The sequence below is a fragment of the Peromyscus eremicus genome, chromosome 7, assembly GCF_949786415.1.
Source record: "Peromyscus eremicus chromosome 7, PerEre_H2_v1, whole genome shotgun sequence".
Classification (NCBI taxonomy): Eukaryota; Metazoa; Chordata; class Mammalia; order Rodentia; family Cricetidae; genus Peromyscus; species Peromyscus eremicus.
The window spans coordinates 32,701,754-32,722,251 of record NC_081422.1 but is presented as its reverse complement, the minus strand read 5'-3'; the positions used below and the strand labels follow the sequence as shown (position 1 = coordinate 32,722,251).

Below are 20,498 nucleotides of genomic sequence, written 5' to 3'. Positions count from 1 at the left end.
AGGGGTGCCTTTCTGTGCCGCCTGCTTCTGGATCAGTGCACCACATTACTTGGGCCCAAGTTCATCGTTTCCTGTCTACGAGACTGGAAGAGGAGAGAACATGAGTAACACTGGTCCTGCTTTTTGTCAAGTTACTAGAGCATGCTCCTTTTACCATCTAAAACTAGCAGCTCATTGGATTACAACCTGAATAAAAACAAAGTTTCATTAAGCCGAGCATGGTGGTGCACACCTTTAATCCCAACAAGGAAAGGCAGGCAGACTTCTGAGTTCAAAGACTAGAAATGAGATCCTGTCTCAAAAGACATATTTTACAATTCGGTGGATTAGCACAAGTTCACAACTTTTGAACTACAAACCTTAATCCACTAACTGCATAAATTTAAGGAGTTGCTGGATGTAGTGGCCTGTGCCTTTAATCCCAGCACTTCAGAGGTAGAGGTAGGTAGATCTCTTGAGTTCAAGGGCAGCCTGGTTTACATAGTTCCAGGATAGCCAGAGCTATATAATGAGACCTTGTCTTGGAAAAAAAAAATTTAAAAAAAAACTTGAGTCAACAGCTACAACTTTCCAAAGTAAAATAATTTGAATAAGTTCACATCCCACACACACACATCACACACACACATATATATATGTATATTTCATACGTATTTCATATGTATCATATGAAATACAAGCCAGGGCAAAGTCAGTACAGCAGTGTTTCTCCTTGAGTGATTATTAGGGGCTGTTTTTTACTTACACTCTCCTTTAACCCAATTTTCTAGCCAATGACTAATTTTCAAACAGTTAAAAAGTATTTCCATTTGGGGAAATACACAATCCCCACACAATGTTTTAAACTTTCAAACACTAAAAATCTGATTCATACATGATTTCACTACCGCATGCATTACCTGAACAAAGTTTGTACTGTATGTACCAATTACTGGGTGTTAAAGGACCTTGGGCTTGGGGTTCTTGGCCATCTCTAGCAGCCTCCACATTAGAACAACATGGCCATGTGTGGCAGTGATGAACCACCCTAACTTCACTTTAAGTATGGAAGCCATTTTATTATAAGGTCAGAATAAGCTCATTTCTGTTGGCTGCAAAATTCAAGTTTGGCCATGTTTTCACCTGTTTCTGGAATGTGATATGCTCCCTACCCTATGGAGTTTGATTCAGACCTTGAATGCACCCTAATAAAGATGTTCTGCCAGAATTTTTGAAATGTTCAGCTAAATTCCTATGTAACCAAAATTCCTCTAGGAATCCACCAATCCTTGAAAATCCCCTAGTCTTGCAGGTTTTTTGGACTATATAAACCCTTCCGTATCCCGTGTTCGATGCTATTTTCTCAAACCCTGATTTAGGGAGATAGCCCTGTGTTGTCAAATATTGTTTTAAGGTGTGTTACTTTTGTTTAGGTTGCATTTGTTGTACTCTGTGAAGCTGTGTTGCTTTGTCTGTCTAGAACACCTGATGGTCTAATAAAGAGCTAAATGGCCAATGGCAAGGCAGGAGAAAGGATAGATGGGGCTGGCAGGCAGAAAGAATAAATATAAGAGATATCTGGGGAAGAAAAGAGAAGAAAGAGCAAGAGAGGAGGAGAGGATGCAAAGGGCCAGTCCCCAGCTACACAACCAGCAACACAGTAAGAAAGAAACAAAGGTATACAAAAATAGAGAAAAGTAAAAGCCCAGAGGCAAAAGGTAGATGAGATAATTTAGGTTAAGAAAAGCTGGCAAGAAACAAGCCAAGCTAAGGCTGGGCATTTATATGTAAGAATAAGCCTCCGTGTGTGATTTATTTGGAAGCTGGATGGTGGGCCCCCCAAAAGAGCAAAAACAACAGCCCTGTCTGATAGAAAATAAAGCTTGCATAATTTGACCAAAGAATTTGAGTAATGGTCCTTACTCTCATTTGGTGAAATTACCACCAGGGTTTGGTGGAGGGACAGGCAGGTAGATTTGACTTTTTCTCGGGAACTGGTGGTTACTTGGATTATGTTCTCATATGGCCAGATACAAAGAGGTCACAGTATGGGCATTAGGAGTTAAATGCAGGCTAGAAATCCACACAAGTCAAGGGTCCTTGCAGAATGTATAGTTTGGGTTTTTTTCTTTGTTTTTAACCAAATAAACTCCTGACACAACAGCTTTCTTGCTACTTCTAATGGCACCACAGCCTCACAGAATGACGAGAAATGCTCACTGCTTCAGTTCTCATTTCTCACAAAGAACAAAAAAGCTATGTGCAGGTGACACTTGTACTCCTTTCCCATGCTTCAAGGATATTTTATAAATCTGTCTCTAGCAATTTGACTCTACATATAAACACATCACTAATTATAATACTTTTATTTCCAATTTCTTTTGGGGGGAGGTGAGTAATCAAGACAGTGCTTCTCTAGATAATTCTGGCTGTCCTGGAACTCACTCTGTAGACCAACTGGCCTTGAACTCAGACATCTCCCATCTCCCAAGTGCTGAGATTAAAGGTGTGCACACCACACTTGGCTTATTTCCAGCTTATAACAGAGCTGTCAGCTGTCTTTCGAGTGGTAAATGGCATTGTCACCTCTGCCTTGCCTGCACTTGTTCTATAAGCTTATCACATAGCTCTCCTTTCTGCCAAATTCTTTCTTCAGTGGGGATTAGCCTTAGTTGAATTCTACCTCTCAGGGACCTGAGACTTATTTTTAAGGACCTCTTTACCCTAAGTACAATTACTTTCATGTGTCCCTATGCCTGTGATTTCTCCACCCTTTGGGCCTTCTCTCTTTATTCCTTAAGGCCAGTCCTCAGCACCTGTCAGTATGCTTAAACATAGGACTGACATGTCTCCAAGATTCGTGTTAGAATCTTTGGGCTGAAAACGGATAGTTTGGGGGAGCTTAAAGAGGGTATAAATACATGGTATGTCTAATTTACCTAAAGATTTGTCCTGGGTAGTAACGTTTGACGAGAGAAAGATTTCTGCTCCCCAGATGGAAACTTCTTAGCATTCCACAGCCATTTTCAGGGGTTTGTTTGTTTTTGTAAAGAACACAGGAAGCACCTGCCTCTGCAGCCTTTAAATCTCTTGCAGGCCTGAGAGTTCACAGTTTTGAATGAAAGGGCAGAAATAGGGCATTTCACTCTTTATACCAGGGAAGTGGACGGTAGTAAGACCAAGCGTTCTAGTTAAGAGTCAAGAGGCTTGAGTAACTAGAGACAGATGAGCGTTTCAAGTGTCTGTTAGCCAGTACTCATCTCAGAAGACAGGAACAGCCATATGCTGGTTGGAAGTTATTCAATGAGGCTTCTAGAAATTGCTCTTAAAAGCAATAGCTGTCATCATTTAAACTCCTAAATGCCCAAATCTAAAGGACTGGCCCTTGTATATAAGAGCTGGCACTACTCCAAATGTCCTTGGACACCCCTGCCCTACGTCCAGGAACCTGGTGTGTAACAAGAGCAGCAAAGGGAGGAGCTGGCAAGGTGCTCCTAGGGTGGTAAATGGCACACTGCTTATATTCACAGGGCCATGTGGCCCAGGCATAGCGAACAGCAACCACGGTGCCAAGACAAGCATTGATATCCAAGATCAGGGTCTTGGTGGAGAAAGTGTTCACAGGAGCTGGAAGCCACTTGCACTGATTGTCACTGCAGCAGGAGATCTAACAAGAGGAAAAACAGAATGGCCAGGCAAGTTAGAGGGTGTACCAAAAAACTGGGAACTGCTCTTTCACATGTACTAGAAAGGAGGAAAAATAAGGTCACTCTGAGCCAAAGACCAGACCCTGGACCAGATGGGCCACAAGTTAATAATAAATGTTCATGTAGGCTAAATGTAGAGCTTGGCGGAAGAGCATATGCTTAGCATGTACAAGGCCCTGGGTTTGATCCCAGCACCAAAAAGAAATTTTAATGTTCAAGTGATTAAATAATTAAAATCAATTTAAGAATATTAACTTTCCAGGGAGACAAGGAAGAACAGTCCAGCATTCAGAGGCTGGACCCCTGAACATTCTCTAGTTGATCCCTCCCTCTAGATGTCAAAGTCAGCAAGAATGTGAGTGAGCTAGTGACCCAGCTGTGGCTCTCTGGCACTCCCAGAGAAGGTATGCAGTAAGGCGAGGACACAAAGCAACCATGACTGCTGAACCTTAGGCGTTAGAAAGCAATCCAGAGAAGATAAATTATCCAGAACCTAAAGGTTAAATCCTGCCCTAACCCCAACCATGGATCCGGGGCCATGTGAAAGGCAGACGACCAGCTAAGGATGGGGAGAGTGCAGAGCTTTCCTGACAGTCTCTAAATTCACCTCAAGCCCATGTGGAAAGAAGCAGAGGACGGACACTGACCAGGTATCTGAGGTGTGTGGACTCCTGGGAGCTACAGCTCTAAACTCCTGCATGAAGGCTACCCATCACGATTACCATCTCCTACAGTCTCCTCTTTTCACACATCAGCTCCCAGCCCAGTGTCCTCAGGTTTCCCAAAGACAACCCATCTAGGAATGCCTCTCCCCTCAACTGTAAGAGATTCGAATTCATCCCTTTAATCAGTGGCCCCAATTCTATAGTAGTGATCCCTGCTGGATCATGGAAGAGAGCAGACTGGCTATATTAGTTCATACTAAGCTGGGAATCACCAAGCTTAAGCTTTTCAAAGGAGACACTAAACTAAACTAAAGAATTTCAAATTTTAGCACAGTGAAACAAAAAAGACAGCTAAGGTTTAGGGGATTATTTTAGAGCAATGATCATTTAACAAATAAAGTATGAATAAGGCCAGTCTCTGGGCAAAGGTGGATGCCCTGAGAAAGGGCATAGGAAAGGAATATGGTTTATTAGGGACTGATTTTCCCTTCCTTGATTGCGCTATCAAATTTCCGTCCAAACTAACGGATCCGGAGTTGTGCATTTGTCCCTCTGAGAGAAGCTCACCACCACCACCACCCCCGCCCCCGCCCCGCCCCCACCCCCGACGCCACCACCACCACCACCACCACCACCCCCACCACCATCACCACCCCCGCCCCCACCACCACCACCCCCGCCCCCACCACCACCACCACCACCACCCCTGCCCCCACCACCACCCCCGCCCCCACCACCACCCCCACCCCCACCCCCGCCCCCCCCCCCACCACCACCCCCACCACCACCACCCCCACCACCACCACCCCCACCACCACCACCACCACCCCCGCCCCCACCACCACCACCACCACCCCCGCCCTCGCCCCACCCCCACCACCCCCACCACCCCCACCCCCACCCCCACCACCCCCGCCCCCGCCCCACCACCCAGCAGCTGTTTCACCACACAGTGATGGAAAAGGGCCTCATGGGAAAAGATCCCCAACTACCACAGAGAGAAACCAAACTTCATTTTTCCCCCTGCTAGTCTCACCTCAAATGTCTTGTTATCTTGCCTCTGCACCTGGATTTCCTGGTCATATGTGAGGTTGAGCAGCCCATTGTGATCCAAGAGTTCTATCTTCTTAGGTAGTGGTCCTTGAAAGGTCAAATTTTTCTCACCATAAGCCACAGCTCGAGCCCCCAAGTGCAGTCGATAGGCCACAGTCTGTTTATCTCGAGGGTGGATGCTGCAGCACAAAGAACATGTGGAGGGTGATGGGACTGAGCTCAACAATAACCACGTGTTATAAGAGAGTATTCAAAACACTCAAGTAAGGATAAAACACAAAATTCTTCAAAGATATGGTTGTTTTTATTTTATGTGCATGTATGGTTTGCCTGCATGTATGTCTGTGCATCACACGCATACTTGGTGCCTGTGAAGGCCAGAAGAGAAGTCACATCCTCTAGAACTGGAGTTACAGATAGTTATTTAGTTCTGGGAACTAAACGAGGTACTCTGGAAGAGTGGCAAGTGTTCTCACCACTGAGACATCTCTCCAGTCCCTAAAGTCTTTTTTTAAAGAAAAGAAGAAGGAAGGGGAGGAAAGAATTTCTGGGTATGCAGAAAGATCACAAGTTCAAGGCCAGTCTGGACAACACAGTGAGATCCTGTCTCAAAATGCAGAAAGAAAGAAAGAGAGAGAGAGAGAGAGAGAGAGAGAGAGACAGAGAGAGAGAGAGAGACAGACAGAAAGAAAGAAAGAAAGAAAGAAAGAAAGAAAGAAAGAAAGAAAGAAAGAAAGAAAGGAAGAAAGGAAGAAAGGAAGAAAAAGAAAGAAAGAGGAGGAGAAGGAAGAGGAGAAGGAGGAAAAAAGAATAGGCAAAGAAAGAGTAGGAAAAAGAAAAAGAGAGGAGGAAAGAAAGAATAAAGTTGTAAAAGTCAATGATCAGTGGCTAGCGACCTTAAGAACAACAGTGAGTCATAACAAGATGAAGCTCTGACCTTCACTGGGTTTAGAACCTTACGGCAAGAGATGGCTGAAAAAGGAGAGAGGAGGGTGGAGTGTAAGGGAACAGACGGGACTACTGGGTGCAGCTTAGATGTACTATGTATCAGCCGTCTCTGCTGGGATGTGCTGCAACAACCCAAGCCTAGGACAGCTAACATCTACTGCCTGCCTGAAAGCCATCCTTCACCTGATCAGATGTCCATCATTTGGGTCTGTCTGCCTTTTATTGGTTCATTCAATTAATATTATCAAGTTCCTTCTCTCATCTAAAGGTCATATATCAGGTTCCATTTCATATTTGAAGTCCTGGATCCTACAGCTAGTATGCAGTATTCGTTGGTGCTAACAACAAAAGTGCCACCCTTCCCTGAGTCCACATAGAATTCCATGGCCTACTTTCACTGAAGGTGATTCTAGCCATGATTTAGTTTAGTGAGTCAATGTAAGCAAAAGTGACTTGTGTGATATGTTTTACGTTGTCTTGACACAAGCCCGAGTCATTTTAGAAGAGGGAACCTCAATTGAGAAAATGCTCCCACCAGACTGGCCTGTGGGAAAGCGGTGGTGCATTTTCCCCATTGATAATTGATGTGGGAGGGCCCAGCCCATTGTGGGCGGTGCCACCCTGGGCTGGTGGTCCTGGGTTCAATAAGAAAACATGCTGAGCAAGCCATGGGGAGCAAGCCAGTAAGCAGCACATTCCTACATGACCTCTGCATCAGCCCCTGCCTCCAGGTTCCTGCCCTGCTTAACTCCCTTTGATGATGGACTGTGATGTAGAACTGGATGCTGAAATAAATCCTTTCCTTTCCAAGTGGTCTTGGTCATGGTGTTTTGTAACAGCAATCGAAACCTTCACTAATACATGTGGCTTCCGGATGGCAGCACTTACTTCCCAATATCTGACTTAAAAGTAATGATGGAAAGAAGATAAACTTGGAGACTCACTTCTTTAGGGATGGTACTGGGGCTCGAACCCAGAGCTTGGGACACATTAGATAAGCACTCTACCACTAAGCTACATCCTAGATCTTCGGAGACTTTTGCTCTGGATCTGTGAACAACTATAATGAGCCGAGTCTCCACGGCGCTGCTCTGATTGAGTATGAGCATGACATAGGTTTTTGTTGTATCGAAGCACTGAGGGAGGGGCCAAGGGGTCTTGTTAGGTGGGGTGGTGAGGGCTTCTGGATTGGAGGAGGGGGTGTGCTTTGGTTTGGATTACCGCAGCACATGCCAGCAGAGATGACTGATACATAGTACGTCTAAGCTCCAACCACAGTCCAATCCATCCCATTACAAGTGAACGCCACAGTGAAAGACAACAGGCAAGAACATTCACTGCTAACGCAAAGCTGAAGAGGCGACCATACCTGCCAAACGGGGAGTCCCTGTCACAGAGATCCATAGCAACAGCCATGAAAGTATTGGGCATCCTCAGGTTGGGGACAGAGCCCAAGTCCGCTGTCTGGTGCCAGCGGATCTCAGGAAACCCATCATCCGACGTCTCCATCAACGTGTATGAAGACAGCTGGAAAAGAAAGACGCTGTCATTCTTACTGCATTCGACTCCTGGATGATGACACTCCTCACTGGACGCTTCTCACTGACACTCCTCACTGGACACTCCTCACTGACACTCCTCACTGGACGCTTCTCACTGACACTCCTCACTGGACGCTTCTCACTGACACTCCTCACTGGACACTCCTCACTGACACTCCTCACTGGATGCTTCTCACTGACACTCCTCACTGGACGCTTCTCACTGGACACTCCTCACTGGACGCTTCTCACTGACACTCCTCACTGGACACTTCTCACACTCCTCACTGGACACTCCTCACTGGACACTTCTCACTGACACTCCTCACTGGATGCTTCTCACTGACACTCCTCACTAGACGCTTCTCACTGACACAACTCACTGGACGCTTCTCACTGACACTCCTCACTGGACACTTCTCACTGACACTCCTCACTGGATGCTTCTCACTGGACACTCCTCACTGGACACTTCTCACTGACACTCCTCACTGGACACTTCTCACTGACACTCCTCACTGGATGCTTCTCACTGACACTCCTCACTGGATGCTTCTCACTGGACGCTTCTCACTGACACTCCTCACTGGACACTCCTCACTGGACACTCCTCACTGGACACTTCTCACTGGACACTCCTCACTGGACGCTTCTCACTGACACTCCTCACTGGATGCTTCTCACTGGACACTCCTCACTGGACGCTTCTCACTGGACACTCCTCACTGGACGCTTCTCACTGGCACTCCTCACTGGATGCTTCTCCCTGGACACTCCTCACTGGACGCTTCTCACTGGACACTCCTCACTGGACACTCCTCACTGGACACTTCTCACTGGACACTCCTCACTGGACACTCCTCACGGATACTTCTCACTGACACTCCTCAATGGACACTTCTCAACTGTCACTCCTCACTGGTCACTCCTCACTGGATGCTTCTCACTGACACTCCTCACTGGATGCTTCTCACTGGACACTCCTCACTGGACACTTCTCACTGACACTCCTCACTGGACACTTCTCACTGATACTCCTCACTGGATGCTTCTCACTGACACTTTGCTTCTGTTCCACTGTTTCATCCAAACATTTACTCAAGTATTTTCTCAGCCTTTCAGGGTCTTTCCAAAGGTGGACGACATAGTCTCCAACAGCCACCTGGCCTCTTACAATGCATTGCAGGTCTTATTCTTCCTCCCACTCAATCCAGGCTCTCCCTGTGGTTTGCTGATCAACAGAATGCAGCAGAATTTTTATGCAGCTTCTGAGTCATTGTCCAGAGGCCTTTGCTTCTGGCTTCATGTTCTTAAAACCATACACTGACCATGAGAGGAAAAAAAATGTCCAGCTACTCTGCTGGAGAAATTGTAAATAGAGGAGGCTTTGGACAAATTAGGGAGACAGCTGGAAACAGCAGCTGAGGGGCCAGTCGTGTGAATTCTAGATCCTGTAGTCAAATTATGGCCACACAAGCAAGTCTCACTAACAACACACATGACAGAAATGAACCATCCCGACTTGGCTCAGCCTAGCCATCCCATGGAATATGAGTGGATACGGTAACATTTTAAGCTACTGATCTAGAGTAATTTGTTACAAAGGGATAGGGAACTGGTAGATGAGTATGCAGCCTAGCGCTGGCACTTCAGAGAAGCAAAAAAGAATCCACCCTGTATATGGCAAGTTGCAAAACCACCCCAAGTTTTCACTCCTTCTCATAGCCACACCTCTTGAATGTGACTCTGCAGTTCCTCCTATTACAGGAAACTGTATTTCTCAACCCGTTGATTCTGAGTTCAGTCATGAGGCTTGCTTTGGCCTTTTTGGAAGCTGAGATTAATGTATGCCTAGCCTAGGCTTCAGTAGGCCTTGCCTGGTTCTTCTTGTGTTTCCGTACTTCTGGTATTACCAAGAGAGGAATGTGGCTGGGCTAGCCTACTGCTCTCTAGACAAGGATGAGAACTGTGAGACAGAGCTGTCCAACTAACAAGTCCAGCTCGGCTTCAACTGGAGCTGAGGCCTAGCTAAGCCACAGAGCTCTGACGAGCCCAAAGGGGCCGAGACAAGATCATCCAACCCCCAGGTTCCTCGGGTATGTGAACTATAACATAAAGGTTATTCTGAGCCATGGGATTTGGAAGTGGTTTGTAACAAAGCAGTAGCTGCCTAGTGCAAGTACTTTACAGCTTTGCTGAAGGGACAGATCCGAGCATAACAAAATAAAGGTAATAGGCAGCCACATACAATAGTATGGATTGAAAGCTAAATTGGTGGTACAGCAATTTGAGTGTACATTTCAAACAGACAGTGATTACTATTGTACAAAGACATACTATATTTAGAAATTTTAAAAAAAAATCAAAAAGGTAACCTATAAGAGGCCATCCAAGGAGCCCTGCTTGGACGAAGAAGAAATGCTTCTTGAAGAATTGCTGTTTTGAGAGAGGGTGCAGACCACCTGGGTAGGGAAAGACAGCTGGCCAAGCGTGGGAACATGGTTGCTACTTGATTCTGTGAACAATGAGAACCACTCAGGATGTGGTAGCTTCACAGCACTGTGGCTCAACTCCTCTGAACTGAGAACTGGAAAATGGTCAGCCTTAAAGGAATTTCAGGTCAGTGAGTGTCACTGAAACCGCTGACAGAGTAAAGGCAAGTTGTAAAGATAGCATGGTGACCGGACAGAGAAACTGACAGGCCGTGAAGCATTTCGACATTTGTTGCCTACCTTGGAACTTGAATAGCCACAAAAGTGCACAAATTCAAGAACTGGCCCCCGGTGCTGTTAAAGAGGTGGAAGAATCTTGAAGAGATAGGGCCTAGTAGAAGGAAGATAGGTCCCTGGGAAGTCCATTTCAAAGTGGATATTAAAACACCAGTCTCTTTCCCCAGCCCCTTCCTCCAAGTATCATCACGTGAACACACTCCTCTGACACACAACCCCACAATGGTGACAAGGCCAACCAGACACAGACTGGACCAAAAACGAGCCTTTCTTCTTTTAAGTTGGCTTGTCTCCAGTACTCATTACGGTGGCACAAAGCTTAATGTTTCTAGACACACACACACACACACACACACACACACACACATACATACGGAAGCCAGACCTATCTAGAGGGGTAATCATGGGAACAGGATGCTCGGGCAGCCAACTAGGCATCAGGCCCAAAAGAAAGCATTAAGTGCATAGTAACATTCGGATGGTCTCCTTGGGATCTAGGGCAGCTCACCAAAGACAACTAGAATGTGTGGAAAACACCGTTCCAGAAAGAGCCTGTGAAGAGTCCACAGCTGGTGTAGTGTCAGTTCACTCGTTCATTCATTCTCTTCATGAATGCTCACTCCATTCCGGCAGCAACCTCACCAAAAAGATAGAGTGGGGAACAAAACACAAAGTTGCAATTTTTTCACAAGATTACATTCCAGAGGAGAGACATGACAATAAACAAAATAAGATACATGTGATAACTCACTTTATCACCAAGAAAATAATAAGTACACTGGAAAAATATATACTTTAAAAAGAGAGAGTCCGAGGCTGAACAAAGACAGCAGCATAAGAGAGCGAGCTATGTGGATATCAGAGCAGGTTAGGAAGAATTCGAAGATGGCACACACTAACCCATATCCTTATCTGGTATATAGCCCTGTGGTGGGGGCCTACAGCTTGCTTCTAACCAGCAGACTATGGTAATGGGATGTTATTCCTAGGATCACGTTCTGTCACACGGCAAAGAATGCACGTGCAGATGTAATGTCGCCAACCAGTTGACTTCAAGATCACCAAAAGGGAAGGAATCTTGGTGAGCCTGACCAAGTCAGGGGTGCCCTTTCAGAGAAGGTGGAGTCATGGAGTGGCCCCTGCTGCCTTTCAGGAACCCAACTGCCATAAGTCCTAGAGAAGCTTCAGGGAAATTAATTTTGCCCACAATCATGGGGGCTTAGACGAGAACCCCAAGTCTCAGAGAAGACCCCAGCTCTGCCTGACCCCAGGATCCAGCTAAGGAACCTGTGCCAGGCTCATATCACAAGGGAACAGTGAGACGATAAATAAATATATGCTGTATGGTTTTAAGCTGCTAAATATAGTATTATGCAGCAAGAGGAAATGGAGTAGAGAAAATACTTCGCAGGCAGGAGAAAAAGAAACTGTCGGGAATTAAAGTCAAAGTATGCCTGGTGTACTTGAGGAAAAAAAAAAAATCAGTCAAGCAGTGTGCCTCACATGGAACAGACAGAGAGCATCAGGAAGTGAGGCCGGGGTGATGGGGGCAGAACATACATGGCCTTCTTGGCATTAGTTGCCAGTCAAGGAGTCGGGGGCACACAAACCTTGACTAATTCATTAAGAATATCCTAAAGAGGAAGAGTCAACGGAGGAACAAGAAGGAAGACTTTGACAGGAGACAGTAAGTCAAGGGAGAGTCTTTGGCTAGTGAAGGAGTGCTCGGGGTAAGCGGGAAGTGCTCTAGATCCTAGACAGTGAGCAATAAACAGGACTAACTACTTCGTGCTGGACGTTGATATGCCCCTAGCCCTGCAAAGAACAGGGGCTCCTGAGAGATGCTTTACCTAATCAAAGTGCTGAGAACAAATGACCGGTGAGCGCCCAGCCATCCATTCGATGCCTACACCTCTCCTCCAAAGGTCAGGGCACACTGAGGAAGGAGGGAGAAAAGAATGTAAGTGTCAGAGGAAGGGTAGACCTTAAAGGTATGGACCACTAACTTGTAGACATAACGTGACTAGTATACTCGAATCCACAACCGCTGTGATTACCTGCACAAGACCGACACAAGATACCTGTCATGAAAAGGGGAGGGGCTCATGGAGTCCCCGCCCCAACCCCTCCCTGAGGATTTGTATGCAGCTGATGATTGACGAGAGAGGGAGAAACATTTCCTCCAGTGAGGTAGCTACTGGTAAGGTATCTATGTTCCTGTTAACAAACCTTCACCCATGATCCTACACTGGGACACACACACACACATACACACACACACACACACACACACACACACGGAGAAGAGGAGCTACCTAGAAAGAGGAGGAAGATTAGCAGGAGAGGGAGGGGGACAAGAGAGAGTAATGGGGTGAATATAACCAAATTGCTTATATACATGAAGAAAATGTCTTAGTGAAACCTACCATTACATATAACTACTATACAGCAATAAAAGACCACAGAAAAAGGAAGAAAATGCCTTAGCACCACTGTGACACATGTGTTCCTGCTGGCTTGTTCTTTCTGAGTTTTCTGGCATTTTCTGATGATTTAGACAGATCTTATTCTCAGCCCTAGTTCCAGCCAATGAAAGACATCAGCCTACTCTCATTCTCACAAACCATGATCTAACAGTAAGTCAGGCCACAGTCTGGCCAGCATCCAAACTGCCGTCTGACTATTTCAAAATGCCTGACCCCACCAGAGAAGCTACGTTCCTCACAGACTGTTCCACCCAGTCCTACTCATCAGGAAAAAAAAAAACAAAAAACAAAAAAAAAAACAAAAAAAAAAAAACGCTGACATCATCCCTATATGCCCAGATGAAACTTTAAGGATGTTTTCTGCTTCATGAGTGATGAGCACAACATCAGAAAAACAGAAAAAGGTTGAAACCGTGACAAGAGCCTGCCTGGCACAAAATTAAAGGAACATTCCAGTTCTCTTGTTAGGATTGTGCTATGCAAATCTGTCTTAACATAGGAAATGATGCCCTGTGCTTTGCAGCAGAATCTCATAAAAATGTAAAGAATAAGGCTGGAGACACAGCTCAGCCAGTGAAGGACTTGCATGGAAAGTGTGATCACCAGAACACACAAGCCCCCACTGTGGAAACACAGACAGGGTTCCAGGCTATGAGAGACCTCATCTCAAAAAGTGATGGACAGCGCGTGAGGAACCATACCCAAGGTTGTCCTCTGGGCTCCCACATGCATGTACATGTACCTATACAAACACACACACATACACACTCTAATGAGTCATCCAGCTTCTTTCAATGCAAGGACTGCAAATGGAACCATATTCACCAACCAGTGTCATAATATCAACAAAGCCCCTGGAAACAGCCTTGAAGTTCAACAGGCAGACCTGCTAAGTTCAGCCCTTCCAGCCAAAGGTCTTTCCTCAAAATGGCAGTCTGCTGGGAATTCCTTCAACTGTCCAGTTTCATGGACCGCACTACTGCACACTGGCCACGTGGGGGCACCAGCATACTCCAAACCCAAATGCAACCCTTGTGTTTTTCCTAATCTGAAGTACAGTGGAGCGTGGTTCAGTCTCCCGTGGTGCTTCTTACAAATACGAAGGCTAATGAAGACATAAAACTGCCAAACAAAACCCCACAAAACTGATCACATTCAGAAAATGTTACAAGTAACAGGGGAGTTTTCAATCTGTTCCTCTAAGGTCCCTTTTAAATGCCCAACCTCCAGATCTTCTTTCTTTCCTGCTTCCAGACACCTCTACCAGTAACTCAAGTACCCTACCAGCTCTGGTCTCTTCCACAGCGCTCCAGTCCTGTATCTCTAACTGTGCTCTTCACCATGGCATACTTCAAACTCCATACTTCATCTTTCATAACAAGACAGCTATGATGACCTGACTTTGCAAAAATAATAAATGCTAACATCCAGCATGTTTTCATACAGATTAAGTTATGCACTACTTAAAATAAGAAAGATGTTTGGCAAATTGTTCAAAAGCACACAGCTCAAGGAGTGTCATGGCGCGAGTTGGAATCCCAGATGTCTAACTCCAGACCCAGGCCCTAAATCACTGTGTTGGGTTGACATGTTCAGCATTTCCCTTTGAGTTCACATACTTAAAGAAATACATATGATAATATTACAAGTAATCAGCACATTTTTGTTGGTGATAAAGTTAAGGCTAAAGAGTAAGGGAATTCTATAAACTAAAATTTAAGAGAAAAGACCAGGTGCCATGTCTATAAGTATCCAGTGCATATTTTTTATTTGAATTAGAGTTAGTCACCTTCCAAGCACACAGGCTGAGAGAGAAGCAGTAATACAGACCTGGATACAAATATAAAAAAGAAAATAATCATTAAGCCAGTTAGGTGAAAGAAAGTCAATAAAGACCTTTTCTCAAAAACAGGGTATGGTGTCTGGGGAACGGGCTCTGTGGGTAAAGCACGTGATACGTAAGCATGAATACCTGCGATCGGATCCACAGAACCTACACAAAGCCAGGCTCAGCAGCACACACCTGTGACTCCAGCATTTCCACAACAAGAGGGGAAGCAGAGACCAGAGAGGCCCCCAGACGCTTGTGGACCAGCTGGCCCCGCGTATACAGCAGTAAGCAACAGGAGCCTGTCTTAATCAAGGTAGAAGGTGAGGACTGGTGCTCGTCCCCTGACCTCCATACACACACTGCGGAATACACATACACACACACACACACACACACACACAAACACACATACACAGAAGGCCTCTTAAGGAGAGGTAGGATATAAGAAGACAAGACACAAGAGATGGAAGAATAATGAGATGAAAGAATCTACGGTTCCCAAGGTGATGTCTGACCCATGACAGTGGCCACCCCACTGATGGCTGGCCCTTCTTTTCATAACACCTTAACTGTGTAATTTCCTAGTTCATGATAACCAGAACTACCTCTGCTCAAAAGTCTAGGCATTAGATAGGTCGTGAGCACACTTTTGAACTTAACCCATTTGTTTATTCCTTTAATCTAAGGATGAAAACAGAATATTTCTGACTAGCTTCCTCTAACCGAAAGCACAGCTCCTTTTCTTGACAATGTTTTCATTTTATGTAGTAAGCCATTATTTAAAGGGCACCAACCAACTACATACTAGAAATACAAAACTGACCCCCAAAAAACCACAGCCACCTAATACAACTACACGTAAACAAAACAAGATCGTAAGCAATTACTAAGAAATGTTTTATCTGGGAAAAGGGCATCTAACCCAGACTCAAATAGTCACAAATACTTTCCTAAAATCCAGGCTAAGACCATACTAGGAAAACATAAAAAAGAAAAATTGTGTCAAACAGAGAGTGTGCATGATGTTTGGAAGACAGAGAATATGAGTATAGGGGATAACAGCAAGTCGGGGAAACAGTGGAGAAGTTAACATGATTGGCTGGTTGACCAGGGTGTGAGTAGGTCTAGTGAGGCAGCAGAGCCAGCCTTGGCCAGCTGGGAAATGCACAACCCTGCTCAGCATGGGACAGTCCACATTCCCACACATAGTTGCTAAAGGTACACATTTACACAAATTCATAATTTTAACAAGAAATAGGGATGTGGACCAAGCCTTTGGTGGGGTATATCTTTTGACCCAGCTGTTTACTTTCTGGGAGTTTATCTTATGGCAATAATTATGCTACAAGGAATCTGGCTTTCAGGAAAATAACACAGCCTGTAAGAGCAAAGAGAAACCACCTAGTCCCTATCCATTAAGAACTCATGTAGATACGTCACAATGCATCCATATTTCAGACTACTCTGTCTGTAATCATGACAAATCATATTGAAGAATATTATTTATTGGCATGAAAATGCTTACAATAAGCTATGAAGAGAAACAACAACTATACACTAACAGAAGTATACTTTTCTTTTTCTTGGCTTCTCAATCATTTTAACTTTATGGTGGTGGTGGTAGTTGGGATTTTTTTTGTTTGGTTTTTGTTTGGGAGTTTGTTTCATCTTTTAAATTTTTTTCCAGTGAAACTGGGGTGCTTTTATAATAAGAAATACTAGTCGTTTATTAACATTTTTAAAGATTTAATCACCTCCTCGGGAAATTCATATGAATGAAGAGTTATATACAGCTAGGCGCTAGCACACTGTGAAGGTAAAAGTGGGTATGCAAATTCCTGGACAGTGATCTGCATAGCACACGCCCTCCACACATGCCCATAAACAACCTTCCTCTGAACACAGACCTGGACAAATCCAAATGGGAAGAAACGCTCCGTCTGCCCCTGGGAGCCGTAGTGGAAGTTCTGACGCCAGTCTTCAATGAGCGCAGGGAACATGCACGAATACAGGTCTCTGTTATAATTCGCATTGGCCTCCCCTAAAAAAAAATCACCAAAATTGTGAGGAGTTTTGTGTAGATTTTGAAAATGCCTTCCATTCTTCTCCTCCCCCATCCATGCCCTGGGGTAGTGGCCTCAAGACTGGCATCATCACTTGCTGTGGCCAGAGGCTTTGAGCGTGGTTCTCCCTCTCTCTTTCTGGAACTCTAGGACCATAACAGAAATGAACTGTAAGTGTGAGCTAATCTGCTAAAAACAGGCCACCTGAGAATCACGATGCCCACCACACAGTCCCCAATCAATGGTTAAGAGAGACAGGCCATCCTAGGTCTTCTGGCCACTGGATAACTTAACAGGTTAAGAGATCCCAGATAAAACTAGCTGAAGCAGCACAGATAGAACCACCCTGTTAATCCAGAGAAAAGAAAGCTAAATAAAAATATAAACTGACTGGGCTTTGGCGCCATTAACTTCTTGGGGCATTTTGTTACAAAGCAAAAGCTAACTGGCACAATGGAGAAGGGCAAGCTCACCCTGGTACCACACCACCCCTTTCAAAGTCATGTTCTGCAGTGGATGGATCATGGCATTCCAGAGGACAGAGTGCTTTACGGGTCCAGCCACAAAATAAGGTGGAACAACCCTGAAATGGGCAAGATGAACACGGTCACCAGATCAGCCTACTCACATTCACTTGGACAAACCTTGGATGAAAACAGCACATTCCATTACATTTCACTTGAAAACATGGGGACATCTTGGAATTCTACTTCCAGGCTCTTCTGAGTCAGTTCTGTGGGAGTCCACAGTGAGCCATGCAGATTTCCAGATCAGGCCATTAAAGCCAGAGGGAGGGCTGGTTTACAGGCAATAAATTCAGCTAACCACTACTCAGTAGACAAGCCACTTAGACTAGCTTAAGTGTTTTGCTTTTGTGAGTAATGCCATGATTACCTTCCACATAGCTAACCCAATGTATATACGTACGCTTAATTCTTTTTGCAAGATAAACTCCCAGCAACAGCATTACTGAGTCAAAAAAGAATTTTTTTTTAACTTTGGATATGGTCCCAAATTTCTCTGTGGAACACATATCTGCATCTGACTTTGCAGTAGCTTCTGTGAGAATCCCCACTTTTCCACACTGCTCGAGTTCTCGCTCGCACTCCTCAGAGATCTGAAGGCCCTGGCTTTGAAGCCCACCACCACATGCTAGGTAAGCCTCTCCCTCCTGCTCTACTAAAGGCCATTCTTTTTGTCCAACCTTAATGTCTCCACCCCACCCACACTCAGGCAAGCCTGTATCCAAATATCCCAACCGTACTAAGCAAAGCTCTCCTCCTCCCAGAAGCCTTCCCGGAGTGAATGAGACCATGCTCCCAAAAGTGGGGCGCATACCATTCATCTCCATTTGCGTACAGTTTTATTTGTGGTTTTTTTGTTTGTTTTGTTTTAAACTAACTAGGTCTTTCTCTCACCAAATATTCTTCCCACCCAGCTTTTCCCAAGCAGGCTTTCATACTCAGCACACTAATATATTTTTAAATACATATTTATACATTCCTTCGTGTCTGGCTGTTTGCTCTTGAGGCACGACAGCACAGTGGCCAGAAGGAACCCAGGCGCTGCAGCCAGATTAGCCTCCTTCCTAGTCCTGCCCACGAGCCCATTATTGATCCTCTGTGGGACTCAGTGTCTTCACCCGTGGAACATCGGCAGTATCAACACTTTAGATGAACTAGCGCATGTAAGAGCCCCGTACAGAACCCTCCATAGAAAGCAGTCAGCAAGCTCGTAGCTATTGCTGTTACTGAGTTAAATGGTCATAACCCCTCTTGGCATGTACCCAGATGACTACAGTACTCATGATAATGGCACATGCCCTGTGCATGGATCAACTCCACATACTCAGGACCGGTGTAGACATTCAATGCACACTTACCTCCCCAAAGGACACAAGGACCCCTCACTCTTACACTCGTTCCTCATGAGCTTTATCTCAGGCTGAAGAATTCTTTCATTCCTTGTATTAGGGACTCCACAGGCTTCCAGTGACCTTCTAGATGACCAGACCTCAATGGGTGTCCCACCCCAACTGGACGAGACCAGCCCAATGGGATACTGCAGAGTATCATACAGGTAACGGCCAAAGAGCCAGCACACTGCTGACATGTAAGTGAAATCTCCATGGCCCAAGTTTCCTGGGCAGAGAAACAGACACAGGGAAAGTCATGAGAAAAGCAAAGGAATACAAATTGGAGCTGTTAGATCAGTCTAGGTGAGAGCAGGGGACATGAGCCAGCCCTGGGCTCCTTTCTAAGACCTTCAGAAGCAGAGTAAGATGAGGGGCAGCGATAAGATGCAGCCCAAGATGAAGCGTAGCTTCCAAAGCTCCCCTAAGGAGAATCTTTTTTTTTTTTTTTTTTTTGGAGGAGGGGGCAGGACTTCAGTGTTAGTGACAGTTTGTTTTGATTGCTCTTCAGTTTGTTTGTTTGTTTTTTCAGTGGCCCAAATGTTTTTTCTCAGAAGGAGGAGACAGAGCTCTCAGCCTGGCATGAAGGCAGATGGGAACAACTGTGTTCCAGTCGGAATATAAATAATCCACTGACATAATCAGGGAGCCAAGACTCGAAGCAGGTTTTGAGGTACCCTAGACCCCCAGGCACTTGGAATCCAGGACTACTCGTCCTCCTCAGCAGGTAAGTGGTACAAAAACCACCAGGCCCATTTTCCACCCCTGTGCCTGCCTGTCCTCTTGTCTAGCTACTCACTTAAGGCAAGCAGCCAGGAGGGAGAGACGAGATGTATTTTTTTTTCTGGGTTATTTTATGACCAACTCCATGGCTAAAGCAATGACGACGTGGACACGTAAGTGCTGAGAAATCCAGCAGAAGGGGGACACAAGCCATTCCCAGCTTTGTTCTTTCACCTGCCCGATTCCTTCCATCTGTTCCTACCGCCCAGTAACCAGCCTAAGCTGCTGTACGGGAGCTCCACGTCAGAGGAAGTCGATGAGGGGAGTTGGGATGCAAACACAGACAGCGACGGGATTAACTCAGTCAGTACTCAGTAAAAACCTACTATGTATGAGGCCCTGGTTTAGTACTGTCAAGGACTCAAACCCAAGAACTGATAGTGCAAAAGCAGAAAATCAAATCCATTGCAGATGAATTAGAACTGACTGAGCACCTACTATGTGTCAAGAGCTACACAATGGTTGAGATACAGCAGCAATGAAAGACCCATAAAGAACCTCTCATAAGTTCTAAAGTTGACTGAAGAAAGCACGTGGTTAGCTAAGTAAAATGGAAAATACAGAGTCTTAAGAGATACAAAGAAGTTTTAGGCGGAGCTAGTAACAAAGAAAAAATATTAAATGAAATGAAGGTTTATAAAAAGTCTGGAAGGTGACTCAGTGGTTAAGAACATTGACTGCTCTTCCAGAGGACCAGGGTTCAATTCCCAGCATGCACATGGCAGTTCTCACCTGTCTATAACTCAAGTTCCAGGTCTTCTGACACCCTCACACAGACATACATGCAGGTAAAACACCAAT

At 45.2% G+C, this 20,498-nt stretch overlaps 1 protein-coding gene across 2 annotated transcripts in view; it reads right to left on the bottom strand.

Annotated features, from left to right (window-relative positions):
- Positions 1–3,052: 3,052 nt before the first annotated feature.
- Positions 3,053–20,498, bottom strand: part of Siae (sialic acid acetylesterase) — a 36,590-nt gene continuing 19,144 nt past the window's right edge. For both annotated transcript variants that reach the window (XM_059267644.1, XM_059267645.1), the window contains 6 exons: positions 18,885–19,143; positions 17,476–17,585; positions 16,847–16,980; positions 7,722–7,879; positions 5,388–5,583; positions 3,053–3,646 (listed from right to left, as the gene is read on the bottom strand). In XM_059267644.1, coding sequence (XP_059123627.1) covers positions 3,350–3,646; positions 5,388–5,583; positions 7,722–7,879; positions 16,847–16,980; positions 17,476–17,585; positions 18,885–19,143 — 1,154 coding nt within the window. In that variant the 3' untranslated portion in view covers positions 3,053–3,349. The remainder of the gene's footprint in view (positions 3,647–5,387; positions 5,584–7,721; positions 7,880–16,846; positions 16,981–17,475; positions 17,586–18,884; positions 19,144–20,498) is intronic.